This window comes from Abramis brama (genome assembly GCF_963993115.1).
Source record: "Abramis brama genome assembly, chromosome: 4".
Classification (NCBI taxonomy): domain Eukaryota; kingdom Metazoa; phylum Chordata; class Actinopteri; order Cypriniformes; family Leuciscidae; genus Abramis; species Abramis brama.
The window spans coordinates 10,437,015-10,452,740 of record NC_139966.1 but is presented as its reverse complement, the minus strand read 5'-3'; the positions used below and the strand labels follow the sequence as shown (position 1 = coordinate 10,452,740).

Sequence of the window (15,726 nt, the reverse complement as noted above, 5' to 3'; positions counted from 1 at the left end):
ACAATGATTTCCTTCGTGTGTTAAATAATAATGTTCCTTGTAATAATGTATGGTTTTCTAAAAATGAGAACTGCTGCGTCTGTGTGTAGATGAGAGAAGCAAAGTGCATGCGCGTTGTGCACACGCTACATTGATTATGGCCAAGCCTTAATGCACCCTTAAAATAGCATATGAATAACATGCACAACGCGCCACTGACTTTAGACTAGGTTTTTCCTGGTCAGTGGCAGAATTGTTTTCTAAACCTGCAAAATAGCACCAGGGAACGTTTGCGCCGGAACACGCCTCCTCTTTGTGCTGAACCGCCCCCGGGAGCGCAAATACATTTCCTAGTTTACTGACGTGCGTCTGTGGAGGGAAAAGTCTGCTGTTTTTGGAGTTGTTTAATCAACTCTTCATGCTCTACATACTTGAGTTTATCCAGTCTGTAGTTTGGATCCTCCAGTTTATCAGTGAGCAGCTTGACTCCTGAATCTCCTGGGTGATTGTAGCTCAGATCCAGCTCTCTCAGGTGTGAGGGGTTTGAACTCAGCGCTGAAGACACATAACCACAGCCTTCCTCTGTCACCATACAGCCAGACAATCTACAAAGACATACAGCAACAGTCAGTTTGGCAATCAGACGTTACTATCACACACTGATCTTGACTGATATTTTGGGAATATTAATTAGATTTTATCAATCAATAAATTCCACTAGAAACAAACCTTGTTGTATTATTTTAATTTAATACTGTGAAGCTGCTTTGATACAATCTGTATTGTGAAAAGCGCTATACAAATTTACTTGACTTGACTTGGCTGCGTTTCCCAAAAGAATCTAAGATTCTCAAGATAAAGAAAATTATATTGTTTTGAATTGAAAATATATCATTTACATTTAGACAAGAAACATTAACACTTATAAAAATAACAGTGAATGTGTGCATATTTCAAAATAAATTATTATTTGCAAGTATTTCAAATGCATTAATTTACAATGAATTATAGTTGCTAATAAATTCTTAATTTCCCTTAAACATCTTAAAAACATTTTTTATTAAATCTGTTTATTGAACTTTTAGAATAATACCAGGATACATATACAGGATAATAGTGAAAAATATATGCAGCTCATAACATCTCTCAGCCAGTCATCAAAAGATAGAGGGATATTTTGTTTCCATAGCAGAAGAATGCGCCGTCTAGCTAATAATGTTGAGAAGGCAAAAGCCTTTGCAGAATTTCCAGACAAGCCAGTGACATTTGAAGAAAGTCCAAAAAGTGCAACCAAAGGACAAGGCTCAATCTGTCTCTTTGTCACTAAAGAAAAACAATTAAAGATTGATAGCCAAAAAGAAGTTAAGGATGGACATAACCCAAACATGTAAACCCAAACATGTCACAGTGTCTGGTTTGTGTTTCCCCGGGTGTCCACTAGAGGTCTCTTCCCCATACTGTCACATACCTGCCAACATGTACGCATTTTTCGTACTCGGCACGCATTTTGACCCATACGTACGCTTGTACGATTCGCTGCTCTCTAGGTACGCATTTTGTTGCTTCTCGCATTTCGCCGATTTCAGTTTCTATGCAATCTATGACGCTGATTCTGCCACTGAGCCACAGCGTTTAAGTGGAGTGAAAAGCTTACGGCCAATCAGAGCGCTGCATGTTAACCCGCCGGGCCGCCGCCCATGCCCCTCCTATCCATATGCTTCGCGCTCAATTCAATTCAGTGCCTCAAGCAAGCCAGCTGCCAGACTAGCCGGATAAGATCTATATGGATAAGATACCTAGGCTTTCATGCCATGGCTGAACCGCCACAAAAAAAGGTTCGGAAAACACAAAGATTTTTAGACCGCTATCGTGAGAGATGGCCTTGCCTCCAGATGTCCAGGCTACCTCATCATGCGTTCTGCACCGTCTGCAAGACGGACGTCGACATCAGTCACCAAGGGGCAACAGGTAAGTTAACGAACACAGTCTCACACACAAATGCTCCCTATCCCAAAACATAATTATATTAAAAATAAAAGGATGATGACTTTGAGTAATAAACGTTAATAGTGTCAATAGACTAACGATAGCTTATCAAACCCGCCATCCTTCTCATTAGTTGGGGAAATTATTTGGCAGTTAGAATAGAAAAGTGGTGGAATGGCTAGAAATCTAGAAGGTTTTAGATAGGCCAGGTGCTGATTAACGTAAGATAATGGTAACAGTTGGGCTATTTTTAGCCTAATTGAATTTATGAACATTAAAAATGACCTTGACATCATAACAGGCAGTCCAGCTGTGACGAGCTCAGTTCAGTTCACGCGTTCATGTAACTTAGGCTAACATGTAAAAGCTGTCGCAAAGAACCGGGAAAAGTAATGATTATAAATAATGTCAAATATAGAAAGGAGAAATTTTAATTGTTTATTAATAAACAAGTGTTTCCTGTATCATTGTCGTGTCGACTGCAAAGATGATGTTGATGATGCTGTCTCGCGATCTTCGCAGTAGTGAACGCGCCAGAGAGAAATGCACATTTCATACAGATAACATTAGCAGAGAGCAGTCTGTTTTCTTTCGTTTTGAATTGTTCTGTTTAAAAGTAGACAGGTCTGTGAGTCAAGTAGGCGCTGAATTTCGGTTAATTTATGAGGCGAGCTCTAGTTCACGCCGGCGCCTCTGTGTCGTGATTATCTCGTCTTCTATATTTACTTCTTTATTTATTGAATCCAGACAATTGCTCGATGAAACATTGATTAAAATTAAGATAAAATTTATACAAAACGAAATTCATTTTAAAGAAAGGCTTTGTGCTTTCTGTTTGAGGTCTTTGTGAAAGTTTTAAAGCAGTTACTAGTGCCGCTTTTCAGAGCGGCCATGTCCGTAACGGAGAACTGTCACGCCCCTAACATTGTTTTTTCCTCATAAATGCGAACACTAAAAATAAAATAATTTTAATATTTTATGTTTTGTGGAGAACCAACCCTTCTTCCTCCAGTGGGTAGTATTACTTTTGGTTTGCGCAGTGTAATTCAGAAGGCTACTTGTAACCTGGTCTGACTCTCATCTTTAACACATTACTACTTAGGCCTATTTATTAGCTCACTCCACCTCCTATTGGTTAGACTAACAAAAATATGGGCACAAAATATTGGACAGGATATAAGACAACATTTGTGTAGTTTCAATACATGTAAAGCCATTCATCCATGCCATTCCTCTACACAGTAATAATAATTTATTGTAATCTAGAAGGTACTAGTGATGAGCCAAACAATGTATTTTAATGTAAATTCCTAGTATCCTTTCAATGAATTGTGTGTGTGCGTGTGTGTGTGTGTGTGTGTGTGTGTGTGTGTGTGTGTGTGACGTAATTCATAGTATTTGTAACAACATGCAGGAATATAATTCCCCCTCTATTTTCAGATTGCAGACGCCATGTGGAAGGAACAAAACACAAGAAATTGGAAAGTGCCATTGCCTCAGTCCCTAAGATCACCACAAAGTTTTTTGGAGATCAAGATCTACGGACCATCAGGGCAGAAACACTTTTCTCCAACTTTATTGCCGAGCACAATGTGCCAGTGTCTATAGCTGACCATGCTGGACCATTATTTAAGAAGATGTTTTCCAGTCAAATTGCCCAGCAGTACGGCTGTGCCCGAACCAAGACAGCAGCTATATTGAACACACTTTCCTCAAATGATGAACAGGCCATCAGTGACCTTATGTGCCGTTCCCCATTCAGCATTGCAACCGATGGTAGCACAGACATGGATGATGTCAAGCTTTATCCTTTGGTTGTCCGTGTCTATGATCCCAGTGTTGGAAAAATAGTTGTAGTACTCCTGAAAATTGTTGAGTGTAGAGAGTCTACTGGCAAAGGGATATACAATCTCATTGACCAGGAACTAAACAAAAGGTAAATACCATGGGGCAATTGTGTAAGCTTTTCTGCTGACAACGCCTCTGTCATGCAGGGGGATAAGAAAAGGTGTCGCAGCATTCATTAAGTCACAGAATCCCCACATTTACATGGTCGGCTGTGCATGCCACCTAATGCATTTAGCTGCGGAAAAAGCTTCAAGAAGTCTATGTATTGACATTGAAGACATGCTCATCTTGATCTACTACTACCTTGACAAGAGTAGCAAGAGGAAAGCTTTGCTGCGTGACCTACAAATGCTGTGCGACACTGATGTCAGGAAGATTTTGAAATTATCCTCGACCAGATGGCTGGCTCTTGGCAAATGTGTCAATCGACTCCTCCAGCAGTGGGAACCTCTGACTCTGTTTTTTGCTGAAGAGGCAGCAGGGAAGAAGGCAGCTAAACGTCTCACATCCTCAGCTCATCCCTCTCTGAAGAGCCCAGCTGCCTCTAAGCCCTCAACTCTCACACCTACCTCAGGTAAGCTTGCCATCTCAAAGACTTTGGCCTCCAGCTTTTTGAAGACCAAAGTCCACCAGAGAAAGTCCAAGACCGGACCAAGCTCTTCACAGCAACAACGGCAGCAGACAGGACCTACAACCAAACAGCTGCCGGCAGGACCAAGCACTCCACGGCAGCAGACAGGACCTACAACCAAACAGCTGCCGGCAGGACCAAGCACTCCACGGCAGCAGACAGGACCTACAACCAAACAGCTGCCGGCAGGACCAAGCACTCCACGGCAGCAGACAGGACCTACAACCAAGCAGCTGCCGGCAGGACCAAGCCCTCCACGGCAGCAGACAGGACCTACAACCAAACAGCTGCCGGCAGGACCAAGCCCTCCACGGCAGCAGACAGGACCTACAACCAAGCAGCTGCCGGCAGGACCAAGCACTCCACAGCAGTCAGCTCAACCACCTAAGGGGTTTGACTTAAACCAATTTGTTTTTAAACAAAAAGAAATGGGCAAAAAACAGAGGGATCTGTCCAAAAAGAAAACAGAAGAAAAGGAAAAGGAGATAGAAAAAACAGAGGTCACAAAACCACAGAAGTTGTATGCTTTCTTGACTGACCCACAGTCCAAGCTGTATGCTCTTTTTTTAAAGAGAGCTATACCTTTATTTGAAACTGCAAATCAGAACCTGCAGAAAGAAGAGCCATGTGTGCCCATATTGCTGCAGATATTGGAGCTACAGTTGCAAAAAATGCTTTTGGCATTCTGTAAACCTGACTGTGTTGTGGAAATGATGGAAGAAGTAAAGAGAGGATGCCAACCCACTCTGTACAAATCCAGTGAACACCAGCTACCTGATGATGAGCTGTCAATTGGACATGACACAAAGACATTCATCAAAAGTCAAGCTAACTTACCTCTTGGAGCTTTCTTCAGGGATGTAAGGAAATATTTCACTGCAGCTGTTGAGTACATGCTCTCTAAATTCCCCTATGGGGACGAATTGCTGCGTCATGCTGCCGTAGCTGATATAAGCAGACGACAAACAGCTAAATTCTCCTCACTGACATACTTCATAGACAGGTTCCCCTGCTTCTTGGGAAATGGTGTTACAGTGGATGAAGTGGAGGAGGAGTTTCGGCTCTTTCAGTCCTCCACCTTGAATGATGGTTTTCTTACCAAACGGGCTGATGAAGCTTGGAGAGAATTAGGTGTGATGGAATCAGGAGGGAAGAAACTTTTTGCAAACCTCTCCACAGTTATGCTTGGGGTGTGTGTGATTTTTCACAGCAATGCAGACTGTGAAAGGATTTTCAGCTTGGTCACTAAAAACAAAACACAATGTCGTGCTAGCTTGAGCACAGAGATGCTTAGTTCTCTGGTGACAAGAAAAGTCATGATTGCCTCCAAAGGCAGCATTTGTTACAAAGAGACTTTCACTGACGCACTACTTAAAAAAGCCAAATCTGCAACCTTTAACAAGTTAAATGATGCAAAAGTTTAAACTATGCATGGAAAATTATAGTTTTTGTTGTTTGTTTTTAGTAATCTGATTTTGATATTGATAACTGCTAGTTTTGCACATTTATTTAATGTTTTGATTTATTTATTTACAAAGAATGTCCTCAGTTTACTTTTATTTCTGACAAGATTTTCAGGTGGAAGAAGTTTCCATGGGCTATGCCTCCTGTACAAAATGTTCGGAGTGATTGCAGTAATTGAAAAACATTTATGGTCTACTTGTATATGGTTATGGAGTAACTAATAAATCTTAATTGGTGAAAGTATATTATGTGTATAAAATGTATTATAGTGTTAGGTATCTCATAGGTTTCTCACAGGTGTGGGCTGTCAGGTTCTCGTGGGGGGGGGGGTCGGGGGTTGTAGTACTCATAAAATTTCTTCAAGGTTGGCAGGTATGCTGTCACCATTACTTCTGGAACTGCATTTCCCACGATCCTTATCTGTTCTCATCACTCATCATTGCACGCAGCTGTTCCCTATTACTTTGTTAGTTTCTGTGTATTTATACCCTTTCTGGTTAGTGTTTGTCACAGAGTCCTTATGGTTTGTCACTACACTTCTGATGTCTGTTTCCTGGTTTGTTCTAGTTTTGTTTATTGTTTTGGACTGCTTATTTGGATTTTGACCCTACGATTTTGGATTACACTTAAATAAACATACTGCTACTGGATCTTCCTGTTTCCCGTGTGTGTCCGTGACAAAACATAACCCAAATATGTAATAAATCAGTAGGGGCCTGATGGCAACAATGACAGAGAGGATCAACACCAGGCTTAATTTTTGCCACACTCACTTTTGTCCAGTTAATACAATAAATACATTTTAATTGGATAAAATGTGACGAGCACAAATAGAAGAGTTATGAACACGGGACAGGATCTGGTTCCAAGTCTCATCATCAAATGTGAGGCATATATCCGACTCCCACGATTGTCTAATAGAAGAGAGAGAGGAAGTGGAGATGGAGGAAATCAGCCTGTATATCGTAGACAATGCACTCCTTTTATCTTGGTGGCATGCAAAGCACAAACAGGTATGACGCAGTACATGAAAGCCAAGCCAACCAGGTGGGGTTTCAAGTTGTTTGTTCTTGCAGACTCATTGAATGGATACTGTTAGGAGTTTGTGTGTTATTCTGCCCTCTGGTGTCCCTTCTGGGTATTTGCTTGCTTTTCAGATGGGTGTTCCTCCAGATAATTCACCGGACGCGGCGATTGGTTCGTCTCCACAACCAGCCAGAATAAAAGGACCACCCCAAACACCTTCCAGATGCCCTTTGTGCCACCGCGTGCTTGCGTCGCTGCCTTTTAATTCGCTCTTCGTAGGATTGAGTATCTTGCCAGAGAGAAAGAGTTCGTTTAATGCTATGTCCTGCTATTGATATGAATCTGTATTGTCTAAATTACCTTATGTAAATATTTGGTGATTTGTACTGTCAACGTATTAAGGGTTGTAGGAGGTTTGACGCCATTTCTTTTGATGTACATATTTTGCACTCTGTTTTTTATTTAGGGAGTTAGGGAAGGATTGTGTATTTCATTTTCTTTTCTTTGGTTTAGGAATTTAGTTTATCTAACACGAAGGTGATTTTGTTTATTATTTTGGCCTTGTCATCCTCTGAAGTTGGAATTTGTTTCCTTTTGCCCGTAAATAAAAGTAAATACGTTTTCCTAATCTCTCTGGTAGTGAGACTCATTTCACTCTTTTTTTTAGTTACGACACAGACCCCTAGATGGTCGTAACAATACACTGTGGACTTTTCTGTGTACACAGGAAAGAACAACTTTCCCACAGGACATGGACTGTCATATGATGCTGTAACATCTCTTTTAGACCTCACATTTTGGGGTTCTGGGTACCATGTGTACATGGACAATTTTTATACAAGTCCAAAGCTCCTCAAAGACTTGTTTGCAATGAAGTTTGGTGCATGTGGGACTTGCAGGGACAACAGGAAGGACTGCCCTCGGAATGCAGCTAATTCAATCTCTAAAAAATCTGCCTGGGGATCCATCAGGTGGATTCGGGATGGACCTCTTGTATTTGTGAAGTGGATGGACACACGAGAGGTATCTGTCTGTTCTACCATCCATCCTGCTTATACAGGAGACACTGCGCAGAGGAGGGTGAAAACACAAGATACATGGAGGACAAAGACATTTCCATGTCCTGCACCTGTGACTGCATACTACAAACACATGGGGGGTGTTGACCTGTCTGATCAGCTGTTACAGTACTACACTGCACAGCACAAAACCATGAAGTGGTACAGAAAGATCTTTCTGCACTTCTTGGACATTGCTTCCACCAACTCTTTCATTGTGCACAAAGAGCTACATGGTAACTTGTCCCATAAAGAGTTTATGGAGCAACTTATAACAGAGCTCTGTGGTGTGTCACAGAAAACGGCACCAAAACGGACCAATAGTGACCATGTACCGGTTCCAGGAGCTGAGCTGACATCAGATGACAGGGATGTTGCCACAGTTGGTCGCCGCAATTGTGTGCAGTGCACAACAGTGCGTGATAAAAAACAATTAACACCATGGAAATGCCAGGCATGCAATGTTCACTTATGTCTTCAGTTGAACAGGAACTGTTTTCAAGAGTGGCATAAAAATGTGTGACTGTGTTCAGATGTGTGTGCTCTGCTGACCACCTTCCACTAACCATCAGCCTTCAGAAATCATTCTGATATGATGATTATTTTTTTTAAATCAATGTTGGAAACCGTTGTGCTGTTTAATATATTTTTGTATAACCTGTGATAGTTTTTTTCAGGATTCTTTGAATAAAATTTTTATAAAAAAAAAGAAAAAAGTTTGGTCTCTTTTTCTTTCTTTGTTCTCCATTGTTGGGAAAGATTTCTATTTTGAATAAATGCTGTTCTTTTATTTTATTCATCAGTGAATCATTCTTAGTTCCTCATTCTTTGTTCAGGCTGCCTCACAGTACCTTGATGTTAGCCATTGGGGGAGTGTCTTTAGTCACACCCCTGGTGTGAATCACATTAATATTCATGGACCACACATACAGCAGTGCTGACACAAAAACTGACATGCAAAATTAAAATCGTTATATTGCTGTTTGTGAAAGAGTGATCAGAATGATTTTCACATCATTTTGTAGAAAACATTCTAGCCTACAAGAATAGTAATTCAAAAGTCTTATGGACAACTATTCAGTATGTGTTAAATGGCCTTATGGCCAATGTTTTTTCCAAAACGTACTAACCACGCATAATTTTTTTTTTTCTATAAAATGCAAACATGTACATCCATTTTGCTCACATATTATTGTAGCAGAGTTTGTGGTGAATACAGAAAAATTACATGTTGGCCAATGGTATGTTGTAAGTAGCTGAAATAAGCACAAATGTCAGGGCATGTCAAAACATCTCAAGGGCCCCAAAGACACCTCAGATCCCAGAGGGTTAAACATTGAAGCACCCGTTGGTAAATCAGAAATTGGAAAATTTATTGGATATAACTCACTTTTATTTATATTCAATTTATAACAGGAGAAGAGGCTAAAGGAATTAATAATTCTCAAAACTTTGGGTAAAGAAACATCCGGATCAGAGATATAGAGCAACACATCATCGCCGTATAAAGAAATGTTGTGAACAGCACCAGCTCTCCAAATTCTCTGTATGGCCTGCTCACTACGAATGGCAATTACCAAGGGTTCAATTACCAATGCAAAAAGCATTTGTCAAAATCAAAGAAATACAAGACTGATGAAGGGTTGGAGGCAGGCAGCCATTATTAATGGAGTCTAATCTAGACTAAAAACACATATCTTTGGCCTAGTATACACATAACAAATTATAGACTTCTATAATTCAATGTTAGGCTGCATAGATTAGGTCATCCGAAACCGTGAACACTTCCCATAAATCCTGATGTGCTTCTTACATCATAAGAAGGATGGTGTCTACGCTAATATTAGATACTGAACATATTGGGGAGGAATATAAAAGTTTTATCCAGGATATGAACGTGTTGCCAAAACTGAAATTCTGTAGCACACAGAAAAGGTAATCCCATTCCACTCGATCAAAGCCTTTCTCTGCGTCCAGAAGAGCCTCTGATGGGTGAGAATTAGAGGAATAAATTATATTCAATGCCCTTCTTATATTATGAGACCGTAGTCTGTTTTGAATAAAACCAGTTTGGTAGTTGTGTATGATTGCCAGTAAAATGAACTCAAGACGCTTTACAAGCATTTTACCCAGTATCTTTACATCTATGTTCAAAAGACTGATTGGCCTGTACAAACCACAATCGTGTGGGTCTTTGTCTTTTTTAAAAATCAAAGAAATACAAGACTGACGAAGGGTTGGAGTCAGGCAGCCATTATTAATGGAGTCTAATACAGACATCCCAAGTCTCCCGGAAGTTCCGGGAGTCTCCCGCATATTGATATGATGCCCGCAAATGAGTTAAAATCTCCTGGAATCTAGAGCGAGCGAGCAAGAGCACGCATGGGAGACAGAGACTGTGCTCCAAAAACCGTGTAGCGCGTGCACAGCAGAGAGGGAGAGGGAGCGAGAGACCTTGCGTGTGTGTGCCTCATGAAGCAGGCAAGCAGTGCATGTAAGATAGAGAGCATCTGATTGGCCTGTTTCGGTAAATCAACCAATCAGTTGTCAGTGTGGGCGGGCTTTTATCTCTTCTACTGAACCGATTAATCAGTTCAGTGTATCTAGAAACAGGAGTGCCATGGCAGAGGGAGAGTGCCACAAAAAATGAAAGTATAAGACACATTTTACCCCTAGACTACACGAAAGAGTACCCCTGTCTTATAAGAGTAAAACATAATGATAGTCTTGCACGCTGTACAGTTTGTAACAGTGACTTCAGCATTGCAGGTTAAATTATTGTAAAAGACATGTTGAGGTGAGTTCAACAAGTTTAATTTCATGTGCATATTATTCAGGCCGGCCAGTTGCCAAGGATACATGAAAACAACAAACTCCTTAGACCTGTTTAAAGCTGTAATGGAATATAAATAAAAAGCAGTTTACATAAATAGGGAGGGGAGGGGTCTCTTCGGGATACCTCCCTGAAATGACCTTTTGCAGGTTGGGATGTCTGCTAATAACATGTTTAGGAAAGGTGTTTTAAGTGTTTGAGAAAACATCTTTCTGCACAGGGAACCCATCGGGCCCAGGGGTCTTGCCATTCTGCATACTCTGGATTTCTAGATCTCCTCTGTGGAAAATGGTAATTCTAACTCTTCACTCGTTGCGTCTGTTATTGTAGGTATGGGGAAAGGTTTTTAAAAAAATGTTTAGCTGACTTTTCCTTTAACTGAAGCGCAAGAAGTTTACTTGGCTTGTCACCATTCTCAAAAAAATGCATGTTTAGTCTTCAGCAATAACTTTTTGATAACATTGAGTCGATAACATTAAAATCAGATTGAAATTTGAGTCTCTTTTTGTAAATTTCAGGATCTTGAGAAGCTGCATAAGCCGAATCGAGCCGAAGAATTTCAAGAGATAATTCTTCTAGCTTCATCCTTCGTTGTCTATTTACACAGTCTGAATATGAAATGACTTGACCCCGAGCATATGCTTTCAAAGATTCCCAAATTGTGGAAGATGAGGTCTCAGGGGTGGTATTTATCTCCAAAAAGATATCTAATTGGGTTTTTAATGAATTACAAAATTCTTTCTCAGAGAGCAGTAAAGAATTAAATCTCCAACTTCGAGAACCAAACATCTTATCCTGAAACTGAAGAGAAAGTGAAAGTGGAGCATGGTCAGATATAAGAATGCTGCCATATGAACAGGCCCTCACTTTAGACAACAATTTCTTGTCTAAGAAAAAGTAATCATTGCGAGAGTAATTAAGGTGGACATGAGATAAAAATGAGTATTGTCGTGCTGTGGGATATGAAAAACGCCATACATCGGCTTGACCACAAGTAGTTAAAAACGATTTAAGTGTAATTGCAGTTTTAAAGGGTTGGGCAGGTTTAGTGGATGAACGGTCTAGAGAAGGGTTCAGAAAACAATTAAAATCACCTCCCATAATAAGATAGTGTGAGTTTAGGTCAGGGAGTAGAGAGAATGTTTTCTGAATAAAAGTTTGGTGCGTATATATTAGCCAGAGTCATGTTTAAACCATAAAGAAGGCCTGAAACAATAACATATCTACCACCGGAATCAACTAAGGTTTGTGAAGGAGAAAACGGAATACACTTGTTGATAATAATTGGCACCCCTCTAGATTTACTGACAAATTTAGAATGATAAACTTGTCCAATACATTTCTTACAAAATCTGGCATGATCTTTAAGTGGGTCTCTTGCAAAAAAAAACCCCAATATGAGTATTTAAATGTTCTAAATGTGACATCATCTTTCTGCGTTTGATTACATTGTTTAAACCTTCGACATTCCAACTGGTAAAATGAACACATGAACCACCTGACTGAGCACTGAGTGAGCTAGTGGACATTAGTTACAACAACAACAAAAAGATAAATTATGAAAACATGAATAGTGTGACTTTATTCTGTCTTGACATATCTGAGATTCTGAGATTAAGTGAAAGTACAAAGAAATTGCAAAAGGAGAGAAAAAAAAAAAGAGAAAAAAAAACCATGTACTACATTAGTACGAACATTACCATTATCACACAACACAAACTTTCTCTCTCCTGAACTTCCGGAGAGAGCTCCATAACAAATTGTACATATATTAAGAAATAGTGAACAAACCACAGTTCACAGACCGCATATGAAATTGTAAATAATAAAAAGTCAAAGTTTCATGGTCTGTAAATTTTCATAATGCAAAAAGTCAACAGAGACTGATACAACGTAGACCTTTAATGACATGACCAATCAGGGTTTATCCCCGGAAAGTTCAGCGAAGAATGATGTCATGAAGTGAGAGGGCTTGGCCGTTTCAACATTTTCGGGAATACCTAATGTAACCACACTGACAGGGTATCCGGCCAGATGTTCTGAATTAGCGAATCCTGATTGTTTTTCTCATGCTTAAACAAATATGAGCACCTACATGTTCAAAATCAGAAAGCTATAAATGATGTGGCTTGGTGCCATGTCTATAAGTGTCTGCAAGCAGGCCGCTGGTTAACATTTTACGACGCATTGATTGAACAATTCCCTTACTGTGTCTAACTTTTGGACTTTGTGAACTGAAGGCAAATTACAAAGACTGGCTCCATTCAGTGTCTAGGACTAACTGCTTCCCTCATCAATTTTTAGAACTCCTCAGGCTGATAAGTGAATTTGAACACAGGACTACTTTTGTCTCTGAGAGGGCCATTTTTAAATTAAACCCCCAACCTAGGGCTGGGCTATATGGACCAAAAGTCATATCCCGATATATTTAGGCTGAATATCGATATACGATATATATCCCGATATTTTTTCCGCAAAGTGAGAGCAAATGTTCAGTCAAAGTCAAAGCCAAATATGACGTCACAAGTAGTTTTATTGAAACCAGCTATTTCAGTGCCTATATAAACAAATTTTGTGTAAACGTGTTATAATTTGCCTATATATATATATGCAAATTATAACACGTTTTAACACACACACACACACAAGTACTGTCCCCCTTTACTTAACATACACATAAATTGTATGACTATAGTAAGACTAGTACTAATAAATAAACATTAGGCCTATGCTAAAGCTATTAAATAGTCCCAAACTAGTTTTTGTTAATACAATGTTGGTATGAGCCACTACAGTCATTTAAAAAATATAAAAAATAACACAAAGAATAAATAAAGTGGCATTTTGGGGTTAATATGGAAACGACAGTTACCATGGTGAATACACAATACTAACAAGAACAGTTAATGAAACATGGAAACTACTCCTGGTGAATAGAATGAAAATCATACCTGCATTACTTTTATTTCGTGTAATTTACAACGTAACGGCGTTGCATGCTCGTAGTTTGGCGATAGTGAGGTGATACACAGCGAACAGCGTGCGCCGCCGCATTTGCGCGTGCAATTGAAGAGTGTGCGCTCCGAGCACAGTATAACGGCTGACAGGACAAAAAAGTCTGTTTTTCTGAGGTGAAAGACTTTATTTCAGCGTACACTTATGTCACTGCCTGGTAGTTCCTATTGTGCTGGGTTTTCTGAAGTAGTCATGATTCGCCTCTCATAACATAACATGCTCTAAACACGCACGCAAAGTGGAAAAGGAGGGGCGGGGGCGCGGGGCAAATTTGAATTATATCAATATATGCGATATAGTCTAATTCCATATCGCGTTTAAAAATATATCGATATATTTTTTATATCAATATATCGCCCAGCCCTACCCCAACCCCTCACGTGGTTGCACACGGGATGCAGCAGATGCCGACCATAAAAATCACACACACACACACACACACACACACACACACACACATACACAAACTTTGAACATTAAACTTAGAATATAAGCATGTCATTTTTAATATACTCCTGTGTGTTTCCTAGGTTATATTCACTTCGTTTACAAGTTTATCGTGTGTAATCCAACTTTAAATGCTTATAATATGCATATCTTATGTAACTTTGTATTCCTATAATCTTCTGATGACGTGTTTTATATCTCTGTAATTGATTACAGAACTTTCCTGTTATTTTCTCTTCCTCTCCGGTCAAACTTCGGGAAACACCACCTTCGGCTTCGGCCACCGTCTCCGGACGCGCACCTCCGCGTCACTCCCGACCTTTCTTTTCTTTTCTTTACTTTACTAAGTTTATTTTCATATTCGCCTCTCCCTCCACAAGGGAGATGAACTCTGAAAAATTTCTTTGGTAACTTCACATTCGGTGAACCTTTAAATTCCCGCGACCGCGCTCGCCCCGGAAGACACGAGAGAACAAAGGCCCATACACGCGCCTGCCTCAGCAACACTGATCGCAGAGATCGCACTGATCACAGATCTCTGATCGCACATTTTGCTTTCACTTTCTCTCTCTCTCATCTCTCTCATTTTCCGATCTCTCTCTCTCTCTCTCTCTCTCTCATTCTCGTTATTCGTTTTGTCTTGTATTGTTTTTACTGTTTGTATTGTTATGCGCATATTTACTCTGTGTGAATTGTAGTTCGATGTATCTGTAGTTTTGCATGTATTAAAATCCAATGTATTCCTGATTGCTTCTGTCTAAAATGCTCATATCAAGAAGTCAATGAAATGTTGATCCTAGCTAAAAAGCTTTTATTATTTACTACGTTGAGTAGTTTAAATGTATAAACATTTAGAAGTGATAACTTTATTGAGAAGTTGATAAGTTAATCTTACGGCCGTTTGCTGGACAAACAACTGTTTGATAATTACATTAATTTCCATTAAGGGTTATCTCAGAGAATCGATCTGAAATAAGACTATTGATATATGAATGAGGAATTATAATTCGTTGTGATTGATTATTCATATATACAATCGATCTATTTTCAACTTCGATAATTTAATGTAACTGTAATATGCAATATATTAATCATATTCATGATTGATTATTAAAATTCCCTATAGATCATTTGAGCTAATGTTAATGTACTACCCAGTGCGGTTACACTAATATAAGGAAATTGTTCAAACAACAAAAATATAAATGACGAAAACATGAATAGTGTGACTTTCCTCTGTTTTGACATATCTGAGATTCTGAGATTAAGTGAAAGTACAAAGAAAACGCAAAAGGGAATAATTAATGGTCCTGTCGCTTCAATGTATCCAATATAGACAGCCTCTTGCTGTTATAGCATTGTAGACACGTGGTGTAAAGCAAACATTAGGAAATAAAAAGCACGATGGAATGGTGCCAGTCAGAGAGGCTGTTACGTCA

At 39.6% G+C, this 15,726-nt stretch overlaps 1 protein-coding gene across 1 annotated transcript in view; it reads right to left on the bottom strand.

Annotated features, from left to right (window-relative positions):
* LOC311081699 (protein NLRC3-like) overlaps positions 1–15,726 on the bottom strand; it is an 88,509-nt gene that overhangs the window by 28,841 nt on the left and 43,942 nt on the right. The window contains exon 6 of the mRNA XM_084112327.1: positions 411–584. Within this exon, the coding sequence (XP_083968453.1) occupies positions 411–584 (174 nt within the window). The remainder of the gene's footprint in view (positions 1–410; positions 585–15,726) is intronic.